A 17,443-nucleotide genomic window follows, 5' to 3' on the forward strand; every position below is an offset into this window, starting at 1 on the left:
ACTAACCAGTACCCCGGAGCTCTTGACTCTAGCTGCATATGTATCAAAAGATGGCCTAGTCGGCCATCACTGGAAAGAGAGGCCCATTGGACACGCAAACTTTATATGCCCAAGTACAGGGGAACGCCAGGGCCAAAAAGTGGGAATGGGTGGGTAGGGAAGAGGGGGGGAGGGTGTGGGGGACTTTTGGGATAGCATTGGAAATGTAATTGAGGAAAATATGTAATAAAAAAAAATTAAAAAAAAAAAAGAAGTAGTCCTGTGACTTAGTTTGTATTTCATGCAATGCCACCTTGCCAATCCTCCATATGATCTTAGCATTAGTACCATCCCTGAATTCTTCTCTAGGGCTTGCCTGCTAGTCAAGAGTTTTAGAGATCAGACCTACTTTGGATAGTAATAGGTCAAGTGATGGTAAGCACAAATGGCCCTTACTTTCTCTTTTTCACTTACAGAAAGTTTTTGTTATTAAAAAATAAAGTTAAGCTACAAAATACATATTACAGGATTTAGTTTGTTTTTTGTTTGTTTGTTTGTTTGTTTGTTTGAGACAGGGTTTCTCTGTATAGCCCTGNCTGTCCTAGAACTCACTTTGTAGACCAGGCTGGCCTCGAACTCAGAAATCCTCCTGCCTCTGCCTCCCAAGTGCTGGGATTAAAGGCGTGTGCCACCACAGCCCAGCCCATATTACAGTTTTTAAATAATAAAACATGATATTCAATTGTTGCCTGTATTCTTATTTTTTATCTTATCTTGGGGCAAAATAATTTGAACTCAAGTATTAAATGTCCTTAACTTTGATAGAAATCTGTGTTTGTCTTTTCAAGAATACATTTTTATCACAGTGAGCTATGTTTATAACTTTAAAAATACATGTTTGAAAAAGAAAACTGACTCCTTGAAGCCTGGACTATATGGAGATGTAAATGTGTTTCTTTTGCATTAAATACTCTACACCGGAAGAATGTGCTAAACTTTGATGGTTATTTGAGCCAGCTAGCAGTGGTTAGTGTTAATAACTAGGAAGTAGTGGTTTACAATAGCTTATCAAACAGGGTGGAAGTATCCCTCAAACTTCTAGATGGTAGAATGTTAGTGTTATGTATAAAGTTTCCAAAATATACAAGGTATGACTCTCCTAATGGAAGAGTAAGAATACTAGGACATCTGTTGATATATTTCAATATAGTAATATTGGAGACTGAGCTGTACTAATATTTTATGTACAGTTTCACTTTACTGCCTTAATTTATTCTTACGTGTATAAATCACATCTCACAGGTGACATGAGAATTCTTGCAAAATGACAGCAGTTTCACAGTGTATATAGGGTTAGTAGTGGCACTTACCAATTTGGGCCACATTTCAATATAGTGCTGTCTAAATGTACCAGAAAGGATTCATAGATTTTATGAGTATAAATTATTACATCCATTTCTTCAACAAATGTTTATTGATGACATGCTATGTGCCAGTCATTGTTCTAGGTGCTATCAAAGGCAGCAGTGAACAAACAGTACATCTCTGTTCTCATGAAGATCACATTTGAGTGAAGAGAGACATACTATGAGAAAATAAAATATGTCAGGTGAGGATAAGTGCTGCAGAGTTAATCAAACGGGAAAGGGTAGGGCAAGATGCAAAGGAAAGTGTGCTGGAACTCACTGAAGATGGTTGGGCAGTACAGTGAGCAGAAACCAGACAGCAGGAGAGGCAGCTAAGCCAAGCCAAAGATGTGGAAATGAGGATGTTTGTGATTTGAAAGAGTAGCATGTTCCTGCTGGTTAAAGTGAGTGAAAACGGGGAGGAAAACGATGGAGACTTCCTCAGTGTTGATAGCCTCATCAATGATATGATGGAGACAGTGGTAAAGCCTTATACAACATAGTTAGTGGTTCCGTTCTGGCTATCATACAGCATCACTGTGTCTGAATTAAGAATGAGTAGTGGGTTTGGGGGCCTGGGGGATTGGGAGGGATATTTGGTTTTGTTTTGCTAGCCCAAGACAAGTGTTCCAAAATTTCTGATCTTGGTGATGGCAAGCAAGGGCTTTGAGGGATATTTTACCTAATAGAAATCCCTTTGTACTATCTTTGTGGGGAGGGGGCTTTAGCCACAAGTGAAAGGATTATTATTTATAAGAAATTGTCGAGAGAAATTTGAAAATGCTTTCTTAACTTTTTTTATGGTAAACAGTGTAAGTTTATCTTCTTTACTCAGTCTTTAAAGTCTTAGAGTTTCCTCAGTTATTCACTGTCAGCGTTAGTGGAGATTTACATACTAAGATCTTGTTGCAAAAAAGGAAAAAAAAATGTATCTTCTTACTGGAGTGCAATATGTAAATGAAAATAATTATTTTCTAAGCACAGCTAAAAGGCACTTAGTTTTGTTAATCTCTACATTTAGAGTTCTCTTTTAAATTGGTAGATATCCAGCCACATTTCCAAAAATGTAGACCTAGGCAGGCAGGGTATTACTGTATAGGAAACCCTCAAAGTCTTTGCCTCAGTGCTGGGATTAAAGGCATGTGCCTCCATACTTGACTTGAATCACTGTTGAAAGATGTTAATGATCTTTTGGGTTTTCCAGATGGGCTTTCTCTGTGTAGCCTTAGCTGTCCCAGAACTAGCTCTGTAGACCAAGCTGCCTCTAACCCATAGAGATTATGCCTTCTTCTACCTCCTGAGTGATGGGTGTAAAGATGTCACCACTGCCTGGCTGTTAGTGATCTTTTAATGAAGAACATTTAATGACATTGTTCTTACTGTTAATGAAAACTTAATTCTACTTGAATAATTTATTTAATATATTTAGCCTATCCTAAGAACTTTTTAAATAAATAACATTTAAAATTTACAAATAAACATATATGTCCACGTGGAATTTTCTTATTTGTCTGCATGTGTGCCTGTACAAGATGTGCATGCCTGGTACCTATTGATGCCAGAAGGAAAGTATCCTGAAGACTGGATTAGAAATGGTTGTGAGCTTCCATGTAGGTGCTGGGAATTGAACTCAGGCTTTGGAAGATCAGCTGGTGTTTTTTTTTTTTGTTTTTTTGGTTTTTGGTTTTTGGTTTTTCGAGACAGGGTTTCTCTGTATAGTCCTGGCTGTCCTGGAACTCCCTCTGTAGACCAGGCTGGTCGAACTCAGAAATCCGCCTGCCTCTGCCTCCCAAGTGCTGGAATTAAAAGCATGCGCCACCACACCCGGCCCCAGCTGGTGTTATTATCTGAGCCATTTCTCCAACCCCCAGTTTTCTTAATGTAAGGGAGATAGCAGATCAAGTTTTAAGATCTGGCCTTTTTTTGATCCATTGAGTAAAAAGTTATTTAAACCAGCCAAGCAGAACACTTAAGTTTGCAAAGGATAGTATAGTTTTAATAATGTTTTATCATTTCTTAATTTCTAGTCACTGTTTGGTTCTGTTAAAATTTCAAATTATAAAAATAAGTAATGATTTGGGTTTTGGCAATGTCCAGACTGTTTACAAAAAGCCAAAGGTAAAAACCTGTTTAAGGAATTTGGGGACATAGACATTAAGAGACGTGGCAGGAGGTGTGAGGACCGGGGGGGGGGGGGGGGGGGGGGGGGGGGGGGGGGGGGGGGGGGGGGGGGGGGGGGCTTTCTTACTGGAATGTGATAATTATGAAACCTATATTAGGTTTTTAACTTTAAATGGTTACTTTTAATTTCTTACACTTATGAATAGTTATAAAATTGAATCTTGATATTTTTATTAGTGTAAAAAGCATGTATCCTGTATAATTTTTTTAAGACTTCATTTTTCAAGAGCAGCTTGATTCAGAGCAAAATTGAGAGTTACAGAGTTTTCCCATGTATTCCTGGCCCCCACATGTGTAGCTTCTTCCATGTTAACACCCCCATTCCTGATTGCTGCATTTGTTAGAGCTGCTGCATCGTAACCATCTAAGCCCAAGTGTAAGAAGATACACAGCTCTCAGTGTTGGTATGCTTTATAGCCATGTGGTTTGGATTTCTCATTTTAGTTAATACTTCCTGTTTGAAAAGACAAAATCTTTTAAGGCAACAAAGTCTACTGAGTTGGTGTAGGAAACAAAGTTACAACTAAAAAAGCAGAATTTTATTTCAAAACTAATCTGTACTTTATTTCTTTTTATATTTTGATTTTTGTTGTTGTTGAAACATAAAGCCCAAGTTGACTTTGGACTTACTGTATGGCATATATAACCTTGAACTACTGATCCTCCTGTCTCTACCTCCCAGGTGCTACATTTGTAGGCATAAGGCACCATACTTTCTTCCATATGGTCCTGAGAATCAAACCCAGGGTTTTGTTCATGTTAAACAAACACTCTACCAACTGAGCCACATCCCCAAGCCCAGTATGTAAGAAACTAGCTCATAGAGCTTGTTTTATTGAGTTTCAACATGAATGAGGTATTCCTCTGTCAGTGTGTATCCTTAAGATCTTGATAGTTGTTAAGAGTAAGGCATGGCAGTGCATACCTATAGCTCCAGCATTTAGAAGCAGGACTAGGAGGTCTGTCTGTCTGAGGCCAGCCTAGCTGACCAGGAAAAACTCTCTGCCTCTTCTTTCCCCCAGGAAAAAATATTAAGATGGTTTTAAGGATGGGGGCTATCATATGTGAGAGTCAAAGGTAGAAAGCCAAAGGGGAACAAAGATTAGCCAAAATAAGTACATTTGCCATAGTGGTGCCTACTATGAATGTATTTATTGGCTATTGACTTTTTCTTGTTCTGGGTTTTTTTTTGTTTTGTTTTTTTTTCTTTTCCTAGTTTCTGATCTTCTCTTTATTCGTAAGAACATTTGTATAGAGACACTAGAGTAGGCTAGGTATAGTAGCTAGAGCATTCCTTATTTTTCTCTGCAATAAGCATATGCATCATACAGCACTGTTAAAAGACACGAATGTGTGGGAAGCCACATGTGCCGTTGCAGAGTGTCACAGGCTTCTGCTGGCCACCACGCATACATAGGCAGGAAAGTTTTTTGCCAAGATGAGGTTTTGAGAATTAACCAAAATTGACCAATCAGATGAGAGAGAAATTGACCAATCAGATGAGAGAGAAATTGACCAATCAGAAGAGAGAGAAGTTAACCAATCAGATGAGAGAGAAAGTAACCAATCAGATGTAGGAATGCAAATGAGGTGGTAAGCATCAACCAAGCATAACCAATCCAGGTATGAGACACGCCTCTCCTAGGCCTATATAAAGCAGCACCAGGGCTGGGCTCGGGGTCTATTCGCCTCTACAATCAAGCTCTCCCAATAAACGTGTGCAGAAGGATCCTGTTGCAGCGTGGTCGAGTTGGACGCGCGCAAGACGAGTGTCCACCCGAGAGTCCTTGAGCCTTAGACTGCATGTGGAATTCCTTTGGAATTTCTCAAATTTGTCTGAATATGGTTTTACATGTTGCTGTTGTTGATTATTTTGAGGCGATGCTAACACACACAGGCCCTCTTGTATTGTTTAAGACACTACCGAGAAGTAGTGTGACAGCATCATGTCACATGGAAGAAAGCACATGAGACCCTTATAGTATAGGCTAGAAAAACTTGGTCATATAAATTTTACAGATTTGGAGTCCAGAGTGATTTAAAGTGCTGTGAGCTTGTTGCTATGACAGCACTGACACTGGGACCACCAGGATTTTAATGCTTGTAAAGTGGAAGTGCTGACTGCAGCAAAGGCCACACTCCTTAGCTTTGTGGCCCCATAGAGTTGCCTATCCTGCTTGTTCCTTAGCTCTTCTATCTTCTTCAATGAACATAAGACCTGGGCTCATCTGGTACCTGATGCTTATGAAATAATGGCACCACCCACAATGGACTGGACCTTACCCCATCAATCACTAATAAGAAAATGTCCTACAGGCTGGTCTGCAGCCAGATCTTACAGAGAAGTATTTTCTCAATCGAGGCTTCCACCTCTCTGATAACTCTAGCTTGTGTCAGGTTGACATAAAACTAGCCAATAGTCTACTACTTGGTAAAGAATCACTAACTTACTTATACAACTGTAAATCTGTGTTTGCACAACAATTACAGGAAATCATATTATTATTATAGACTTAGGGCTAACTCATGTCAGAATCCTTATTTTTCTTGGCAGTTCTGTTCTAACAACTGCAAGAAATCATTGCTGTGGTGATATATTCAGGATTGATCGCTTGGTAGAAATTAAAAACATTTTCTGAACAAACATTTTTGTCTCCATGGCATCATGTTAGTCTATAGGAGATGAATCTTAGTGGTGTGGTTGTCTCCGTTAAAAACTGAAGTGTGTATAAGATTTATATATACATCTTGTATTGGACTTAAGTATTTTATGGGAACTAAATTTGATAATCATGATAAAGTTATTCTTTGCTTTCAGATTTCAACTATTGCAGAAAGTGAAGATTCGCAGGAGTCTGTGGATAGTGTAACTGATTCCCAAAAGCGAAGGGAGATCCTTTCAAGGAGGCCTTCCTACAGGTATGTGATTTAATAGTTACAGTCAGAGACGTGCAGGAAGACTTAGTACTTGGCAGGTAGAGATGTCAGACACCGATAAAGCTGGTCCAGAAAGTACTTTGCAGATTATTTCTCTTGAGTTACTTCTCAAATAAGCTGATGTTTACAGTACAAAATAAGACTATTACTCTAAACTACTGGTTCTCAAACCTATGGTTTGCGATCCCTGAAAACCATTGGAAAAACAGGTACTAACATTATGATTCATAATAGTGGAAAATTGTAGTTACAAAGTAGCAACGAAAATAATTTTCTAGGTGAGGGTCAGCACACTGTGAGGAACTGTGTTAAGGGTCGTAGGGTTAGGAGATTGAGAAGCACTGCTCTGGCAGCTGTAGGACATTTCCCTCCTTCTGTTTTTGTAGCTGTGCAGACTGTTGCTCTCCCTTTAAAAAGCTTGAGTTACCTTTGAGTGTTAGCATCGTTCTTGGTACACTGTTGATCTGCTTAGTCACACATTTATAGGCGATTTTTATGTCATGGTCCTTAGCAAACAGCTGTATTTAATCGTTTTCAGGATAATTCTTTGCTAACATCCTCAAGTTTGAGTGCAACTGTGATGTTACCTACCTAGTCTATGCCTTGCCCCAAAAGAAGGTCAAAACCAATTACTACAATATATCAATTGGTTCCATGTTAAGTATATCAAGAAACAACATTACCTATTAATCTCATGCTTACTTAAGAATTCAGTTAACTTCAGAATTTTACAGTAACCTTCTGTGTTAGTTTAAATTATGCCTATTTATGTAAATTTCTATTCTTTATTTATTTTTGGATTTATTTTGTTTTATGTTAATGGATGTTTTGTCTGCATATGTCTGTACACCAGTTGTGTGCATAGTGCCAACAGAGGTCAGAAGATGTTGGATCCCCTAGAACTGAGTTACCCATGGTTGTGAATCACTCTGGATGCTGGGAATCAAAACAGGCCTTATAATAGAGCAACCAGTGCTCTTAACCACTGAGCCCTCTATCTAGCCTTACTCCTTTTTTAAAAAAAATAGTTGATTGCTGTTGCGGCCCGCCCGCGGTCCACAACACGAACGGTTCAACTGAGAATGGCAGTTCCCTGCAAAGAGAGGAATCTAGACGGGGCGGAAGAAACAATGGAGTCAAGACAACATTCTGATCAAGACTCAATTTAATATTTCCAGACACTCAGTTTATAAAGGAAGGGGGAGGGAACCCAATTTCCCGCCAAGTAACTCAGGGTCCAGTAGCAGGACGAACACGTGTGTGACTCCAGGCAGCAGAGGCAGGTTCCAGCAGTAGGTAGGCGTGGCAGGACGAATGAGCGGGTAGCTCCACCCTTGAGCAGGCAGGTTCCAGGCTGGGGGGAAGGGAGGCCACAGATTGCCTTATCTTCCTCCATGTACTTGCTTAGAGTTACTACTAAGCTCTTTTTCTATCCTCATCCAATTATAAATTCTAAATATTATTAGTGAATTAATTTTGAGGTCCTAAGAAATTTTATGTTGTAGGATATATATTATAGGCATTTATATGTATAGTCTTTACTATTTGTTTTTATTTTGTGTGTGTGAGTATTTGTATTTCTGTACACCATGTGCATGAAGTACCTGCAGAGGCTACAAGTGATGTCAGGCCCTCCAGTACTAGAGTTAGAAACAGTGTGAGCTGCTTCTCTTTTGTTTTCAATATAGCATGTGTTAGATCTTGAGACATTGAAGTATATATCTTATGTTAGTATGTAATACCTTTGATCCTGAAGCATATCCAACAAAGTATTAAGAAGCAAGTCACATGACTTCTAAATCCTACGCAAATCATAGCTGCCAGTCAGCCAGATGGCTCCAGCAGATAAACATGCTGATGCAAGCTTGGTGACCTGAGTTTCAGCCACATAAGGGTGGAAGAAAAGAACCAACTCCACCAAATTGTTCTATGACCTCCACACATATACCTCCTACTACATTCACACTTAAAACAAACAAACAAAACCCACAAAAATGCCAGCTTTATGTTTGTCTTAATATTTTTCTGGCCAAAATCCTAGCAAAAGTTATTTATTTAAATCAATCATGCTTTACTAATCAAAGGAAAGCTCTCTAAAGGAAACATGGAGAGAAGGGGTTGTAAAGGGTACTGTTACCTTACCTTATAGTTAAACCTTCACACTGAGATACTATTTATATGAAGTTTATGAGTTCCTGAAATGTAGCCTTTATATCTGTCTAGATTATAGCAAGCTATTTAACAGGTGCTTATAGTATGCTTGCAAGGTTAGACAAATGAAATTGATTGATTATACAAAATAGGTTTTTATTGGAACAACCTATCATTATAAAGCTGTTAATTTGTATACAGCAGAAAGGTGCTCCATTTTGTCTCTTGTGGCTTGATATTTTCACCAGTAATTGTTCTGAAAAAAATAGAAGCCGTGCATATCAGATTTGCAAATGATAGAACCATCAAACTTAATAAAGTGCCCTGGTGCTAGGAGCATGAGTGCCTTGAAAGGTCACAGCAGGCAAAGGAAATGGGCTGGAAAAATAAGGTGAAATGGTAGTGACAACTGGAAAGTCTCTGAAACCACTTACAAAATAAACAGGTTGTTCAAATATCTGATTCTGGATTTATTGATGAAGAAATAAAGTTATTTATTTATTTATTATTATTATTTTATAATTTATTTTTTTATTAGGTAAAGTTATTTATTTTTATCAGCCAATACGATCTAGAGCAAAGAGAACTAAAATGTGAATAATGTCTTAGCTGTGGGTTTGGATTCTCATACAAAGGGGAGCTAGATTAGATTGTGAGACTAAATTGATAGTGTTTAAACTTCAACGATAATCCTAAATAAGGAATATTTCTTCATATTACAATTATATATATATATATGTGTGTGTACACATAGATAGATAGATAGATAGATAGATAGATAGATAGATAGATAGATAGATAGAGATAGCGCCAGGCATGCAAGGTATGTAACTGTAATCCCAGTACTGGGGAGGCTAAGGCAGGAGGATTGTGATCTTCCCAACCTGAGATTCATAATAAGACACTGTCTGGGCATTGGTGGCGCATGCCTTTGATCCCAGCACTTGGGAGGCAGAGGCAGGCGGATTTCTGAGTTCGAGGCCAGCCTGGTCTACAGAGGGAGTTCCTGGACAGCCAGGGCTACACACACACACACAAAGCCAGGTGGTGGTGGTGGTGCATGCCTTTTATCTCAGCACTTAGGAAGCAGAGAGGCAGATCTCTTGAATTTGGGCTAGCCTGTTCTATACAGGGTGACAAGGTGAGTTTCAGAATAACCAGGGCCACACAGAGAAACCCTGTCTTGGAAAACAAACAAACAAACATACATACGTACGTACGCATGTACGTTCATATGTGTATATACACAGACACACGGCTTGTGAAGGCTGGAGTGAGTAAGAGGAGATGGTCTACAGGACCCAGATTCAATCCCCAGGTCACATAGTCTCTCACAACCATCTGGAGCTCTAGTCTAAGATATAGTGGCCTCTTCTGGCCTCTGCAGGCATGCACCAGGCATGTGCAAATAAAACACCCAAACGCATCACAGAAAATAAAATAAACATGTAGTTTTATTTGTATACTGCCGCCCCCCCCCCCAATACCACCACGCAATTCTTGCATTTGAAGTTCCTGCTTTGTTTGGAGTTTATTCATGTGTTTGAATTTTTGTCCTATACGTTAGTAGTTTTCTAATCTTTATTTGTACTTAGTGAATTTTTTTTTTAATTAAACTAGCTCCTTATTTTTCTAGGAAAATTTTGAATGACTTATCTTCTGATGCACCAGGGGTGCCAAGGATTGAAGAAGAAAAGTCAGAGGAGGAGACTTCAGCGCCTGCCATCACCACTGTAACAGTGCCAACCCCCATTTACCAAACGAGCAGTGGGCAGTACAGTGAGTAATACATTTTTTCTATTATGAAAAGTGAGAAGGAAAACTGTTAGAGTCTCTTTGAGAAAGTGATAAATGCCAAGGCTTTTGCTGCCAATATTGTTTGCCCTACTGTCAGACATTATTAAAGAATTGTTAAGAGGCACTTATGGAAATGTCACTTTTTTTTTCCTTTATCCTATCTTGCCTTCCGCCATGTCTCTTACATGATTCATGCACAAATTACTATTTTTAATTTTAGCATGATGTTGGCTTGCCAGCCTGTAATTTGTATTCCAGCTGTATTTAAAGTAGATTCCTAAAGGAAAATTTTTAGCTTTTCCAACACTGAAACTTTTAGTATTATTTATAAGGGAGGGGTTTTTTTTGTTGTTGTTTTTTTTTTTTAAGATTTGCTCTTTTTATTTATGAGTGTGTGTGCTGCATGAGTTTATATGCATCACCTATGTGCAGCAGTTCTGGGAAGCCTTTGGATCAAATCCTTTGGAACTAGAGTGACAGACACTTGTGAGTCACCTAATATGGGTGCGGGGAACCAAGCCTAAGTCCCCTAGAGGATTAAGCATTCTTAGCTACCACGTCATCTGTCTGAACCATGAGGATGGTGCTTTTGATAAACTGTCTTTACTATCTGTGATAACTGAGCTAAATAAGCTTAGATGGATTTTTTTCCTTAAATTATTGGTGGCTGTAAAAAGGTATATCTTCCTCACCCTGCCTGTGTGTGTCTGTGTGTGTGTGTTTAGTTTGAGATAATTTCATTTCCAGTTTATTTTAAGTGTTGAAGATGGTTCTTCTCTGACATTGTATAAGACTTGAACATACTGAGGGGTATGTCATCTTCCTGACCTAACTTACTACCTCAGGGATTCGTACTTGAACTAGAAAAGAGACATACGGGAGCTGACTGGGAGAAGTAACCGATTACCTACCATTCCCTTAGATACTTTAGTTTAAATGTACTATACTTTGAGATTTTTCTTAAACCTTTATTCATTTATGTACTATCCTTTTGGTACATCATGTGTGCCGTTAATGAAACTGGTTTAGCATCATGTTCTTGATTTTTCTTTTCCACTAAGAAACAAAATAATGAATACTCACATGTATGGCAAACTACTTATTTTTGTAACTTATTTATTTTTAATTTTAAAAAAATGTTATGTGTATGATGGCTTTGTGTGCATGCATATCAACAGCACATGTATGTGGTGCCTGTAAAAGGTAGAGGAGGGAGCTGGATTCCTCTGACACTGAAGTTACAGGTGGTTGTGAGCCACCACGCTGACGCTGGGAAGTGAATTTGGTCTTTTGGAAGAGTATTCAGTGCTCTTAACCTTTAATCATCTCTACAGCCCTGTAGTTTGTAGCTTGTAAAGTTAACATGGTTACCAAACTTGAAGGGTTGGATTTATAATATCCATAAACTGTAAACCTCTTTCAGCCTTTCCCATTAGGAAGGATTGTATATATATATATATATATCCTTTTTCGTTCTATTTTTTAATAAGCTGTCCTGTACAGATCCTCAGCTAATGCAGTTTAATTGTATTTAGATTATTAAAGTTAAAATTTTACATAATTATATTTCCTTGTTCATATTTTTTGGTAGTAATTTAATTAAACCTAGAGATAATAATTTTCTTAATGAATTTGGTTTTGTCAAAACTGTCTTATACTTTTAAAGTTATCAAATGGACAAGTAAGTATTGCATAGTTAAAGACATGTTCAAATCTTAGATGAGACGAATATAGTTAAAGAATTGGCGTTTGTGTGTGTGAGAGAGAAACAACTATGCATCTGTTCTGTAAGAGCAGATGGTTTTAGATTTCCAGGAACAATAACAAAGTCAAATGATCTTAACAGAGTAGCCCATATCTTTTCTTGTGTAGTTTTTTCCTTCCATTCACTTTGAGCCTGTTGCTGGGTATTCAAGAAAAAAGTAGAGTGTTGATTAAATACATCTGAATTTGCAAATTAAGTATGAGAAATGAAGAGGTTTTGTTAACCTTCTGATTCTTTAACGTACCCTTCCCCACCCTCTTGGTGTATTGTTACTTTATGTGCATGGATGTTTTCTTTGTGCACCACATGTGTGCAGCTCCTGCAAAGGCCAAAAGAGAGTGTCCAGTGCCCTGGAACTAGTTGCACATGGCTGTGAGCCTCCCTGTCGGTGCTGGGAATAGAAAAAGCAGCCACGTCTCCAGATCTTTCCAAGTAATCTTACAAAATTAGTTGTAGAACAATTCTTAGACATTTTTTTAATATCTAAGATAGAGAATCTGCCATTAGCTAACATAGGAGGGTTATATATGCTAGTATGTTAATTTCCACAAATTTATCACCTTGATAAAGTGACTAAATAATAATGAACTCATAGCTCTTGATTGAACAGTGAATTATCAATTTTCTGTGTACACACCACTCAGGATGGTATAATTCCCCAGATCTCACTGATATTCCCAAACTAATTCACTTCTGTTAAACAGTAACATCGTTAGATACATTGATACCACACTTTTTAAACTTTCCTTTTAATGCAATTATAATCCATTATGGAAAGCTGGGAACAAACCTCAATCAATGGAGTGCATTCCTACTGTGAGTGAGAGTTTGATTCTCAATACTCATTCATGCATATACACACACATACACACTTTATGAAATTGCTCAGGTAAAATTAACAATTTTTAGTCTTTTTTGGAAATCTTGATCCTTAGATTTATCTGAGGAGTCAATCATAATTTTCAGTTCTAGTATCTAAAGATTATGTAGTACCAACAAGACAGGAACTCACCTTTCAAGTAACGTTTTCTGTGTACTGTTGCATAAGGGTGACTTGTGTGAGTGTTGATTAATTTTCATTTGCCAGATAGTAGCTAGTGCGCTTACTCATCAGTCAGTAGAAGGCTCTGTGAAGACCCAGACATGGAGCTTAGAGCAAGATGAGGTGCATCTAGCTGAGGGTCTTGGATCTGAGTTTAAACTTGATGAGACACACATAGTAACTGAGATCCAGGGTATTTCCTGTCTTTATTGATGAGATTTTTGGTGGAGATGGTGGGTGGTAGGTGCTAGAGACTGAACCCAGGGCCTTGCACATTAATGTATTACTGATTCTTCTTTTTCTTTTCTTAAATATTACTAATTTCCTGGATTTATTTTGAGATGCTGTCTTAATATTTTTCTCAGGCTAGTCTTAAACTCGTAGCTCAAGTGATTTTTTTGTTGTTGTTGTTGCTTTAGCCCCCTGAGAAGTATCATGCTTTCACATGGCTGTCTAAGTGCACTACTGACAGAGTTTATAAGTTGTTTTAAGAGTTAGAAAATATAATTCACTGACAGATGGCTTTATTAAATATACTTTTAACAAATATTTATTGGGTGCTTCTTATATTAATTAATTAGTTTTCTACCTAAAAAAATGTATTTACAATTAAAGCAGCAGATAGTAAAAATATCTGAGGGAGTTTCCAGTGCTGTAAAGGAAAGTGTTGTTGTAAAGCAGGCCCTCCTTGAAGTTTAAATAAGTTCAAAAAGAGTTTGTGTTTTCACTTTTTATATTGTTACCATGCATTATTTATTATAGTACAATTCATAGAGTATTCTTCTCTCATAGAAATTGGATATGGTTTCCTGAGTACACGGTTATTTGAATATACCAAGTCTTTCTTGGTGATATTATTTTCTAGAATAATTTCTCCTAGATTATGCTTTGCTAATTGCATGGGTTTAGTGTATTTTAAAAGTCTTATGTGGTATTAATTAAACTTGTAACAATAAAATTCATTGGGTTTTAGTTGCCATTACCCAGGGAGGAGCAATACAGCTGGCTAACAATGGTACGGATGGGGTACAGGGCCTGCAGACATTAACCATGACCAATGCAGCTGCCACTCAGCCGGGTACTACCATTCTACAGTATGCACAGACCACTGATGGACAGCAGATTCTAGTGCCCAGCAACCAAGTTGTTGTTCAAGGTAATAGAACTAAGAATTCATACATATGGTACATTCTTTTAAAAATTAATGTGTATACTCATGAAAAGTAAGTATATTACAAAGCACTACTAAAATAGTTTTCTTCAGTATAGATTTAGATATTAACAGTTTAGATATGCATGTATTTAATACATAAATATTTCTCATGCAACTTTCCACTTGGATGAAAATGTCATGGCATAAAAACAACTATCTTTTAGCTAAAAAGGGGTTTTTCCTGCCTTTAATGCCTTCAGTAGTCAGGATTGGGAGAACCAAAATATGTTAGAAGAGAAATGAGGAACTTCCAGCCAGGCTGAATGGCCTCAAGTAACACTAGCTCCCTTGGGCCCCTTTCTTTCCCTCCTCATTGTGTGCTATGTCACTATTAAAGAGTTCTAGTGGATTCTGCTGTTTTATCTGTTTTGTCTTGTTTTTATTATTTTTAATTTAAAAGGAATATAGAGCTTTTCTGAAGTCATCTCAATTTTGATTTTGGATAAGAACATTCCAAAAGAACATCCATCATTATGCAGATCCTTGCTCATTGGAGAACAAGTTGCCCTTAAGCCTCGGTGGACGAGAGGATTTTGTTTTGTTTTTTTCCCAAAATTTCAAGACTCTGGAGAGTGTTAACTATTCAGCATTAATTCACTGAACAGTTCATAGTTCAATATTACCAGATTAAAAATTTATAGACTAAAAAAATAATATTTGCTTCTAAAAATACCTTGTTAATAATAACTAATGTTGCCTGTGTTAATGAGAGTTATATCCCTTCACCATGGATAAGTACTTTTGGATCATATCACAACACCAAGTAGAACATCTTTTGTTTAACAATGTCTAATAAATTTATACTATATATCTTGTTATTAGACCAATGATATTTAAAAAAATATTTTGCTTATTAGTGGGAGTAAAACACCTTTTCACTTTACATGCAGGTACTCAAAAAATTGTAAAGCAGGATGTCAGTGAATTTGAATTCTCAACGTCAGTTTGAATATGGTAACATGTTTAGTATATAAATCTTTGTCCCTCAAACGATACAATCGGTGTTTTTAACTGATATGAATGATTTTATAAAGACATTCAAAATCTTTCACATAGTACTAGGGTACTTATGAAAGCATATCATGACACTGTTTCTAGAAGCAAATAATGGACAAATAGTGATTTTTTTTTCACATATGGAGATTGTATATATGGTGAGGAAAATCCAAACCACACGCCTTTAATCCCAGCACTTGGGAGGCAGAGGCAGAGGCAGGTGAATCTCTTGAATTCTAAGCCAGCCTGGTCTACATAGTGAGTTCTAGACAGCCAGGGCTACATAGTAAGACCCTGTCTTAGAAAACTGAAAAGAAAAAAATTCAGCGTTTACTTATTTAGTTTTAATCACTTATATTAAGATATGTTTACATATACCATGATTGGCATCAAATGGCCAGTTTTTCTTCTATTTTGCTATTTTATGAAAAATCATGGTCGTTTTTATGTCGTGGCAAGAGTCTACTTGAGGTTTTTTTTTTTGTTTTTTGTTTTTTTTTTTTTTTAATGTGAATTTATCTTAAATCAAGGGAAGATATTGAGACCTGTGTAGGAGGATCATCTATGCTCAGCCCTCTTTTAGACTTAAAGTTGACAAGCATGTAAACCACAGAATGGATCTCCATCCCAGCACAACATAAATATAAGACTCAGCAGGGACACTGAGGCATCCTGCCCTGTACCTGTACTAATAGTACAGTCCATTGGAATCTTCTTTTTAGCTAGAGTCCTGTTCCCTGTTTCCCTTTTAATCTAAGTATGTTTAGATTGATTGAAACACAGTTGAATTAAATTGTAGTGTTTCTGTGTCTTATACCTTGTTCGCTCTTCTCTGCAGCTGCCTCAGGCGATGTACAAACATACCAGATCCGCACAGCACCCACGAGCACCATTGCCCCTGGAGTTGTTATGGCATCCTCCCCAGCACTTCCTACACAGCCTGCTGAAGAAGCAGCACGGAAGAGAGAGGTTCGTCTAATGAAGAACAGGTATAGAGATTCCAAATACTTAAATGCTATGGGTCAAGTATGTCTATAAACTCTTCTGGGTGTGCCGTTACATCTGCTAACAGTAGGTTCTGTGCATTGATTTTCTTTTTCTGGTAGAATTAGTGGATCTTGCTAAAGCTTCTTTGTTTATTAAGTTGCATTTACAAGATGGCTAATGGAACTTTAGGTCAGTCTTCAATCAAAAAAGTAATTTTTCTTCATAGTTTTTCCACAAGAGAAATATAAAACTTTAATGAATTTGTACTTTATTCTAGCTAATAGGATACGTTAATTTTTAAAAAATTATAAGTAATATTCATCAAAGTGTCACATATGTATACTAACATTAGACTCTAGTTTATTTGCATTAAATTTATTTATAACAAGTATAGAGTAGCCATTTTTGTTTTAATGAATACTTTCTTTTGCATTTTTATACACTTAAAGATTTATTTTTGCATGTTTTATGCATATGTGTGAATGCCTGTATGTATGTATGTATGTATGTATGTGTACCACATTCATACCACAAAGGGCAGAAGAATGCATTAGATCTCTTGGAACTAGAGTTGAGAGGTGGTTGGTCAGCCACCTGTCTTGTTTTTGTTTTGGGGTCAGAGTCTTGCTGTGTGGGCCAGAATGGCCTGGAACTCTTACACTCCTGCCTCTGTGAGTTCTGGGATCACAACCTGTGCCTGGCCTTAGTAATAACTCAGAGTAATACTCAGAGTAATAACTTAACATCCAAACACTTTTAAAACAGAGAAATTCTAAAAAGTATGGTATTCCCGACAAAGCCTTAATGCACAGTTAATGTTAGTCTTAAGAAGTTAAAGTGGTACATAAGAGAAGCTATAAAGCATAGGTAAAGCCTTTCTTAGAAATTTATTTGCAGGCTGGTGAGATGGCTCAGTGGGTAAGAGCACCCGACTGCTCTTCCGAAGGTCCAGAGTTCAAATCCCAGCAACCACATGGTGGCTCACAACC

The 17,443-nt window shown here is 37.4% G+C and overlaps 1 protein-coding gene across 9 annotated transcripts in view; it reads left to right on the forward strand.

Annotated features, from left to right (window-relative positions):
* Creb1 (cAMP responsive element binding protein 1) overlaps positions 1-17,443 on the forward strand; it is a 70,316-nt gene that overhangs the window by 28,195 nt on the left and 24,678 nt on the right. For 5 of the 9 annotated variants that reach the window (XM_029474398.1, XM_029474401.1, XM_021152017.2 and 2 more), the window contains 4 exons: positions 6,385-6,485; positions 10,291-10,433; positions 14,232-14,414; positions 16,306-16,456. In XM_029474398.1, coding sequence (XP_029330258.1) covers positions 6,385-6,485; positions 10,291-10,433; positions 14,232-14,414; positions 16,306-16,456 — 578 coding nt within the window. Of the gene's footprint in view, positions 1-6,384; positions 6,486-10,290; positions 10,434-14,231; positions 14,415-15,361; positions 15,426-16,305; positions 16,457-17,443 lie in introns of those variants that run through there. The other 4 variants (XM_029474406.1, XM_029474413.1, XM_021152182.2 and 1 more) reach the window with 3 other exon arrangements.

Source organism: Mus caroli, chromosome 1 (assembly GCF_900094665.2).
Source record: "Mus caroli chromosome 1, CAROLI_EIJ_v1.1, whole genome shotgun sequence".
Lineage (NCBI taxonomy): Eukaryota > Metazoa > Chordata > Mammalia > Rodentia > Muridae > Mus > Mus caroli.